This window comes from Trichomycterus rosablanca, chromosome 13 (assembly GCF_030014385.1).
Source record: "Trichomycterus rosablanca isolate fTriRos1 chromosome 13, fTriRos1.hap1, whole genome shotgun sequence".
Classification (NCBI taxonomy): Eukaryota; Metazoa; Chordata; class Actinopteri; order Siluriformes; family Trichomycteridae; genus Trichomycterus; species Trichomycterus rosablanca.
In genome coordinates, this window is record NC_086000.1 from 3,238,179 (window position 1) to 3,248,386 (window position 10,208).

The window sequence follows — 10,208 nt, forward strand, 5'->3', positions numbered from 1 at the left end:
AAAAGTCCACTTATATTTGGCCATATAGTAAAAATGTACTGTTTTTGGTCTAAACAGTGTCATTAAAACAATTGTGATGTAAATTATAAAGTATTTTAATGTCCTACACTTGTATTCTAAGTAACCCATTCAGACGTGTAAATATTACCAGTAAACACATTTTCTATACGATCTTGTGATTTACAGGTACAACTTTTTAGCAATATGAAATCTGATAGGCGCATTGATGCCACAAGCTGACACTCCTTCTTGTTTAATGCAATAGAAACAGTTTCCATCGACAAATAATATCAAACACGTACATATATACATTAATTTACTCAGTCATATGCCAGTTGTGGCACTTTGTAAGGCCCTTCCTAGGCCGATTAACTAACATTATAGTGTGGAACGATCACTAGTGTCAAGTGGTTTATACAACCAGCATCAGGTCCTTTAATGTGGTGAAAGTGCTCACAGAGCCGTAATGGACGCTAAAGGTCCTCAGTGGTCCTCGTATGTAGCACAGCATGACAATGTGTGTCCTGTCAACCAGAATCTGTCAAATGTGGTCTTTCTGGTGGGCTTTTTTACTCTCATGCTATGCACAACTGTCCTTTAACTTATTACGTGTTACGTGTTTCCGATCGTCGTTGGCGTGGTGTGTATTGTGACCACGGTCGACCCGTTGACCTGTGGACTCGAGTTTAACTCCTCTTGCAGGTTCGGCTCCCTGTTCGGAAGCTCTGCTCTGGGTATACGGAACGTGTTCTCCGAGGTGTCCGACCAACGGCCGAAGTCTCCTGCGCCGTTGCTTCCTCGTAAGTTACTCATCTGCAGGTTAGTTTGCATCGTTGACGTGGAGTTAATGGCTGTTCTGGGTTTACTGGTGTTCTTGCCAAGCACCCGTGATGTGTGAGTTCTCCTGTTACACAAACACACAAAATCAGCTTTCTGTTTCCATATAATCCTAATTTATATCCTTAAATTGTTTCAGTAAGGGGCCAGAATTTACCAACTCCAAAGAAGTCAGGACTGGTTTCACTGGTTTTCAGATATTATTGTTCAAAACATTCAACATAATATGTAAAAAAAGGTAAATTTATTCAGCACTGAGATGCTGTTAACAATTATTAAATTCATTTAAATCAGAGCTAATAAAAATTTGCTGCACAGGTGGTACCTACAAATGTTTTTATTGCTTGAACCCTGATAACTTTTTAGACAAAATAAAAAATAATAATAATAACAAATAATAATAAAAACATGAATAATAAACAGAAAAAAATTAATTAATAAGAATTTATTAACAAATAATAATAATGATAATATTATTAATTATAAACAAAATAAAAATTTTTTTTTAACAAATAATAATAAACAGAAAAAATGTAATTAATAATAATAATAACAAATAATAATAATAATTATTAATAATTATAAACAAAATTAAAAATTAAAAAATAATAATAACAAATAATGATAACGAATAATAGTAAATAGAACATAAATCAAAAATAATAAAAATAACAAATAATAATTATTATTATTATTAATAATAATTATAAACAAAATAAAAAAATAACAAATAATAATAACATGAATAATAATGAACAGAAAAAATTAATTAATAATAATAATAATAAAGAATAATAATAATAACAAATAATATTAATTGTTTAATAATATAATTTTGTTTAATAATTATAAACAAAATAAAAAAAATCTAATAATAATAATGTTTTTTTATTTTTTTTATTTTTTATTTTTATTTTTATTTTTATTTTATTTTTTTATTTAACCACCACTTTACTAAGCACATTGCAGTAACACACCTTGGACAGGCTGCCAATCTATCATAATAGTTTGAAAGGATATAATTGCCATAAACTCAAGTCCACTCACAATTAAAATTGTAACATGTGACTCCAGTTGAATTCTTGAGGCGATAATAATTAATTAAAGTGTAATTAATGATGGACCAGAGAACAATCTGGAGCGCCCTAGCAAAGGGTCACATGAGAAAAGGCTCTCGAAAAACATGTTTCCACTTCATTTTTGGGTGATTTGAGGGTAAAAATGGCAATGATCCTTTTAAAATCAAATCCACAACACAATATAGTGTCCACGACGTCAAGGATTCTACTGTATATGGTAGGCGTAGCTTATAAAACCTCTGAGGAATGTAGTACAGGACAGTTCTCACCGACTATATTTAGACTCATTCAAATTCAATCCCAGCCTTTTTATTTACATTGTTCCTCCGGAAACGCCGAGCTAAAAAGTCATCCAGGCTACAGCAGTCGACTTTGACTCTGTAGCTGCGTGTTATTCAGGAATGCGGATTTACCTGTTGTATGTCTTCAGTATGATGAGCAGTATGGCCAGGATAATTATGATGCCGATGACGATTATTGCGATCATGGCGCCTGAACCTGAAAAAACCCCCACAAACGTCTTTGTATTATGTCTCATCCATCTACACTTTAATCCTGACCTGATTATCTGTGCTGTTTTAAGGAATTTTAAGAACATGATACTACCACCACCATATTTTACATATTTTACAGTAGGGACATTTATGGCATTTATCTAAAGTGACTTACAGTACTGTGACAGTATATTTTCTAAGCAATTAAGGGTAAAGGGTCTTGCTCAAGGGCCCAACAGTGGCAGCCTGGCTGTGGTGGGGCTTAAACCAGCGATCTTTCCAGTACTAGTTCAGTACCTTACCCACTAGGCTACAACTGCCAGCGCTTCTGTAGTTAAATATCCCTTAATGCTCAAATGGCACAGTGCCTATTGCTAAGGCTCTCTGTGTGAATCTGCCACTGTTCACTTCCTAATATTGTGTTGGTCCACCTTTTGCTGCCAAAACAGTCCTGACCCATCGAGGCATGGACTCCACTAGACCCCTGAAGGTGTGCTGTGGTATCTGGCACCAAGATGTTAGAGTAGCTCGTCTGTTAGCTCGGACCACAAGTGCATCACGAGCCTCGGCCACTGTTCCTTCTTTGGACCACTTTTGATAGATACTGACCACTGCAGCCCGGGAACACCCCACAAGAGCTGCATGTTTGGAGATGCTCTGACCCGGTCGTCTAGCCATCACAATTTGGCCCTCAAATCCTCACGCTTGTTCATTTTTCCTGCTTCTAACATCAACTTTGAGGATAAAATGTCCTAACAGGTGCCGTGATGAAGAGATAATCAGTGTTATTCACTTCACCTGTCGGTGGTCGGTGTAGTCCGGCATTTTAACGTACTGGCGGTGGCATGTGCCAGCCTGAGCAGAAAGTGAGCGAACACAAACTGCCGCAATTATAAAAAGGGAAACAAAATATTTCCCTCCTGCTGATCACGTGCCCCCGATGCTCAGTAAATAATTGTGATAATGTTATCAGGTGGTTAAACCTAAGTGTAAGCAAGCACTTCTCTAGCAATGCAGACAGACTGGATCATTTAGTCAGTTCTAAATATAATCACAGTTACTAAGGAACTGAGAAAGTCATATTGTTAGTGCTGATGGACGTGTTCTGTAAGCGCTGATGAACCGACAGTCGTGGCATGTTTGATTCATTTGCATCAGACGAATGAATGTCAGACAATTTCCCATGCAAATAGGGTGGGAAAACAGTACGGTACAATACAACAAACCTCAATCCCCTCTTTATGGGACAGTATGGAAAATGCATATAAAATAAAAACACAGAGTTCTTTACATTTACTTTGACTTTAATTTGATTGCAGACAGGATGAAGCTGAGATATTTCATGTTTTATCTGCTCAACTTCATTTCATTTATTAATAAACGTCCATTCCTGCATTTCAGGCCTGCAACACGTTCCAAAAAAAGTTGGGACGGGGGCAATTTAGGGCGAGTAATGAGGTGAAATAACTAAATAATGATGTGATTCCAAACAGGTGATTAGGAAAAAAGCAGCATCCAGGAAACAAAAGCAGCATCCAGGAAAGGCTGAGTCTTTGATAAGCAAAGATGATCAGAGGATCCAGTTTGTCCACAAATGTGTGAGAAAATGGTTGAAATGTTTAAAAACAATGAACCTCAAAGAAAGATTGGAAGGGATTTGCATATTTCTCCCTCTACAGTGCAGAATATCATTAAACAAATCAAGGAATCAGGAGGAACTTCAGTGCGCGAAGGCCGAGGGTGCAAGCTTAAGCTGAACGCCGTGATCTTCCATCCCTCAGACGGCGCCGCATCAAGAACCGCCACTCAACACTAGCTGATATAACCACATGGGTGAGGGATTAGTTTGGCAAACCTTTATCAAGCTCTACAATACAGAGTTACTGCACACATGATACTTAAAACTTTACTGTGCAAAAAAGAAGCCTTATGTTAACCATGTCCAGAAGCGGCGTCGACTTCTCTGGGCTCGGAGGCATCTAGGATGGACCATCACTCAGTGGAAACGTGTACTGTGGTCAGATGAATCAGCATTCCAGGTCTTTTTTTGGAAAAAATGGACGCAGTTGTTAGCAGCAACAAGTCCAAAAGCCAGGGTGTGTCATGGTATGGGGTGTGTCAGTGCCCTCTGTGAAGGTCATTTGCACTTCTGTGATGCAGCATTAATGCAGGAAAGTACACTGAGATCTTAGAGCAACATATGAGCAACACGTGCTGCACACATTACAAAGGCATGGCTGTGGAAGAAGAGGGTACGAGTACTGGACTGGCCTGCCTGCAGTCCTGACCTGTCCCCAATAGAGAATGTGTGGAGAGTTTTGAAACAAATAATCTGACAACGACGACCCCGTACTGTTGCACATCTTAAGACGTGTTTGCAGGAAGAATGAGACAAAATAAAAGCTGAAACACTAAATCACTTGGTCTCCTCGGTGCCAAAGCGTCTTTTAAGTGTGGTGAAAGGGAACGGCAACATTACAACCTGGTAAGTGCTTTACTGTCCCAACTTTTTTTAGAATGTGTTGCAGGTCTGAAATGCAGGAATGGATGTTTATTAATAAATGAAATGAAGTTGAGTAGATAAAACATGAAATATCTCAGGTTCATCCGGTCTGACATCAAATAAAAGTCAAAATAAATGCAAGGAATGTAAGCTTTTTATTGCTCTCTATTTAGATGTAGCTTAATATATAGCACTGCATAAATAGCACTACATAAAAGTATGGACACTTACTCTGAATAAGGATTTGTTGCTTTGACTTGGTGGTGGACACTGTTGTTGTAGGAGCCTTGGTAGGAGCCATCGTACATCTGAAACAACAAAGAGAAACAACAAAACTGAACTATTTTACTCCTTTATATTTAGGTTCTCTTATTTACACTGTTGAAATATCAGCCATCCATGGATTAAACAGAAAAGACACTTGGGCTTTTAAATAGATTTAGAATTTAATTTATGTAATTGTCCCTAGTAACCACAAGCAAAAACTGATAAAATGATAATACCTGCTATTTTTATATACTGTACAATATCAGGTTTGACGTCGGAGCCTTGTAGAATTGTTTAATTTACATAAAGATCTAATTAAATCTTTTCCCTTGGTGATATGTCTCAAAATGTGGGTCAAACATCTAAATCATTCAAGTTCTACACATCAGTAAATACAGAGTGTCTTCTCTTCCCAAATATCACTATGCTATGAGCAACCGTTTTCCCCAGACATTTGTACAATAATCAGCACCCCACAGTCACCGAAGACCAAACAGTACAAGGGTGTGAGCCTGGGGTGTCAAACAAGCCAACGGACAGAGACCAGTTTGCGTTCCAGATGATCGGTCTACTCCCAAATATGTTCAGTTCCTTCATGTCAATTATACTGAACTAGTGACTAATTTTTAAATCATCTTGGTTGATGAGTCACGACCGAATGCACCCACCCATTTGGCCCACAGTAATTCAGCCCTTCCCAGTCACGTTTCCGAAGATTTCTGAGAAAGATGGTGTATGTTTGGAATTGAAAACCAATACGTTAAGTAAAACTATATATTTACATTTTTGACATTTATCAGACGTCTTTATCCCAAGCGACTTACATTACAGTTACGGTATATGTTCTGAGCAATTGAGGGTTACATTATGGTAGCCCACTACTGCTGGGATCCAGGTTTCGAATCCCATACAAACATGATTGGCAAAGTCTGGGAAGGGGGGTTGTAGGTGGCCTGTCCAGAGTCCAGGGTCCGGTGACACCAGTAAAACCAAATCCGCTATTGATAAAGCAATGGTACAAACTGTTTGATGTAAAGCATCTATGTGGACACACAAAAAATAATATTTTTATAGCCCCCCTTGTGGAAAAACTTCTGCCAGAGTTACTTCACACCTGAAACCTTAAACTGTTGAGTAAACTGTTGGTCCACCCACAGATGTGGTGGGTGGGGGTGAGTTCTTGAAAGTTCCGTGCTGAATAGTAGGGGTAGTTGACGGGTATCCTATCAATTAAGGGTTAACAGCTTTGCTCAAGGGCCCAACAGAAGCAGACCTGTATCCTTTTGATCACTAATCAAGTGATTTAACCACCACCTTATTGTATCAAAGGTCAAAAGCCCAAGAAGCCCAAGCTGGTTCACCCACAGAATTGGTGGGTGGGGGTGAGTTCTTGCAACTTCTGGGCTGAATAGTAGCCCAACTGAACAGCTTTGCTCATGGGCCCAATAGTAGCAGACCTGTGTCCCCACCAAGGGCCAAAAGCCAAAAGCCCAAGTTGGTTCACCCACAGAATTGGTGGGTGGGGGTGAGTTCCCCCATAGTAATTATGGTATCCCATAGAAACCATACTATTTCCATAGAAGATGCCTTCATCCCACAGTCTTAATCACACCACAAATGCATTCATATTATGGGCCGCATCTGGTGGGAATCATGGCATAGTCCTACAGCAGCCAACAAATATGAAACTGTTGGTTTACCCACAGTTTTGTCATGAATAGTAGGGATCATTTTAGGATTTGAAACTTCTTTTAATGAAAACTGTCTGTTTTGGCAAATAATACTAATAAAAATCAATCACATAAAACCAGCCATATTTGAAGCACTGCTAATTTGTCGTGTTTGTTCAGGGACGAGTTACAAGCAGCAGAACAGGGGCAGAACATCAAACAGTCATAAAAGGCAACTTGGATGTACAGTAAAGGTTAGCTGAAGGTCTAGACTCTGTTCTATCTCCGTATCTGACAACATCATAAAGCTAAATTTATAGCCTTAGTAAGGAGCCAACCTGCCGAGCGACTTCACTGGCAGATCTGCGCTCACTGACCTGCGTGTGATATTGTGGATGGTGTGTGTTGACGATGCATCAAGCTGGTCAATATACTTAAACAAAGGATTTTTGCATCCATAACAGCCTCCACTCCTCTGAAAATTTGTCTCAATCAGGCAATTAGACATTTCAACCCATCCTGAAAGTGTTCAGTGGACTTTCTCTGTGGGGAAAGTGTGTTTGTCAACCTACATTGATTCAGATTGATTGGTGTACATTTCAGCATCAATACATCAATCACCTATCTGAGTGTTTAATTACAAACACTGCTGCCCATAAAGGGACATGAATCAACCATCAAAACCAAAATGTATTGAGTGCTTTAGGTGGAATAATCTCAAATGTCATGTCAGCATAGTGTGATTTTACATTACAAGTAGGTACAGCCATAAAAATAATAGAGTATTTTTGTTTATTAGGATTTAAAGGTGATGTTTTTCCATTGGTTCCATTCATGACAGGACAGTTAGTTCATCAGTTCAAGTTCAATATCAAACACAGTCATGGACAATTTTGTATCTCTAATTCACCTCACTGGTGTCTTTGGACTGTGTAAGGGAACCGGAGCTCTCGGACACAGAAAGGACCCAGGCCGCTCCACCTGGGAACTGAACGCAGGACCTTCTTTGCTGTGAAGCGACCGTGCTACCAACAGAGCTTCACATGCTTTATGACAATTCATGGATACAATCCAAGGGTCCATAAAGACATTTGGAGTACCTCTAGTGACCTCAAAACCAGTGAAACAACTTCACACTGAGATGATGTGAAGTAACAAAGTCAGACTACATTTGGAACAGTGGTTCTCCTCAAGGGAATACATGAACTATACGAATTCAAAAGCAGTCTGATAAAATAAGTAAACAAACATATGGAACAGTTTTTAACCAGATATGTCATACATTTATTTTCATATACTGTTAAATTCTGCTCAGTTTAGTCCAGCCAACTCCCTTCAGCATGTGTTAGGGTGTTTTAGGTTCCTGAAACGGTCTAGTATTAATAAATTAATTGTGTTATAGAAACAATAGCTATGCAAATGAGCAGGTTAGTTTCCTGCTGCACAGAAATTAATACATTCATATTTATACTGGTTGAGACTGAGAACAGAAAAGGCACGAAGGGGGAAGCAGAAATGCCTGTCAAGTAATAATAATGGAAATGTCTCCAACCTCCCAGAAGAAAAATCAATCAGAGGAAAATTTAGATGTATCAAAGTTCCATGGGAAAACTGGGAAAACAGCTGGTAACACTGTGTGGAGCACCGTAAGAAAAAGAGCCATTCTTCGTGAGCAAAGTATATATATGTATTATTAACTACATTAGCATTTAAAGCTTGTTTCTAAAAATAATAATAAACTGTATTTTGAATACCTTGAAAAACCTTTCAACCAAGATTCTTAATAACTCGACTATAATTTTACTGTAGTTAAATACGTGTTTGGTGTTTTCCCACCAAATTTTAAACTCTAACTTCAGCATATGTGTAAACGAAAGCCTTAGTAATTAGCTAATTAGGTCAGTGGTGCCTGTACAGTTAAGGCTACATAAAGCTGCCACAGTTGGGCTCTGAACAAGATGCTTAAACTTCAGCTGCTTAGCCTTAACTGTGAACAGTTTTGGATAAAAGCATCTAGCAAATGCGTAAGGTAAATGTAAAGTAGCCTAGCATGGGTACATTTGTTAGGGTAATGCTAGCACATTGCTGCTAAGAATATAACTGACTTATTTACAGTTTATTGCTCCATTTATGGCAAAATTAACACTTGATTTTAGTCACTAAACAAAATACAAACTATACCATTAAAAAAGGAAAAGGAACTATCCTCTCAGCTACATAAACGTTTCACAGGCACGTTAAATTCCAATGCCTGGAAATGGTCTAGGGTTCCACCAAACCACAGTTAGAGCAGTTAGCTCCAAAATGCCGAAAATTTGGACTGACGAACTGAAATGTCTTCAAGTGCTCAGCAACAACCCTTCCAAAGCCATTTGGAAGTTAAGGCTACATAAAGCTGCGACAGTTGGGCTCTAAACAAGACGCTTAAACTTTAGCTGCTCAGCCTAACTGTGAACAGCTTTTGATAAAAGCATCCAGCAAGCACGCGGCCTTGGAAGGGTTGACATTTCAGTTTGTCAGTCCAAATTTTCGGCATTTTGGAGCTAACTGCTCTCACTGTGGTTTGGTGGAATCCTAGACCATTTCCAGGCATTGGAATATAACTAGTCAGTGTGTATGACTCCAAAATACTAACTGCCCAAGTGAGGTTGATTAAAAATCTAAAGGGTGGCCTGACAGTTAGCGCTGTGATGTGTGGGATTACGAAGGACACGAATCAACCAATCAACCAAAAGAGTTCAGACAGGGCAGAACAATAGGTAAATCAGTCATAAAACCGAAATGTGTTGAGTGTTTTAAGTGGAATAGTCTCAAATGTCATGTCAGTATAGTGTAACTTTACATTACAAGTATGTATATCCATAAAAAATAAAATAAAAATTACTACATATTTCATTATTTATGAGGTTGTTAGGATCTTAAGGTCATGTTTTCCTCTTTGGTTCCATTGATGACAGGACAGGCAGTTACAGGATCGATCCACCTGGGAATTAAACCCAGGACCTTCATGATGTGAAGCTGCCCGATTCGACGAGTACAAATCACATTTGGATTTCAGGCATTTAGCAGCAACAACCCTTTCAAGGCCGTATTTAGCCAAACAAAAACAGTGTTTATGACTCCAAAATACTAAAAAGACCAATCGCCATGTGAATCATGGGAGGGATAATCCCCAAACTTTATGGGATAGTGTTTTATAAACTGACGAATCAAAATTGAGTCCAACTATTCTATCAAATACTACTGGTACACAGTTCTTACCATCATTTGATCAACAGTGATAAACAATAAGTTATTTGTTTATTTTTTTCCCTGGTCTGGTCCATCCAAAATCGGCTTTGCACCCAATACCCACCCA

The 10,208-nt window shown here is 38.5% G+C and overlaps 1 protein-coding gene across 1 annotated transcript in view; it reads right to left on the reverse strand.

The window, feature by feature from the left end:
* Positions 1 to 241: 241 nt before the first annotated feature.
* The window catches only part of ncmap (non-compact myelin associated protein), a 17,561-nt gene continuing 7,594 nt past the window's right edge, over positions 242 to 10,208 (reverse strand). Inside the window, exons 2-4 of the mRNA XM_063007992.1 lie at positions 5,145 to 5,221; positions 2,330 to 2,414; positions 242 to 904 (exon numbers count right to left, since the gene is read on the reverse strand). Coding sequence (XP_062864062.1) covers positions 613 to 904; positions 2,330 to 2,414; positions 5,145 to 5,214 — 447 coding nt within the window. The 5' untranslated portion in view covers positions 5,215 to 5,221 and the 3' untranslated portion in view covers positions 242 to 612. The remainder of the gene's footprint in view (positions 905 to 2,329; positions 2,415 to 5,144; positions 5,222 to 10,208) is intronic.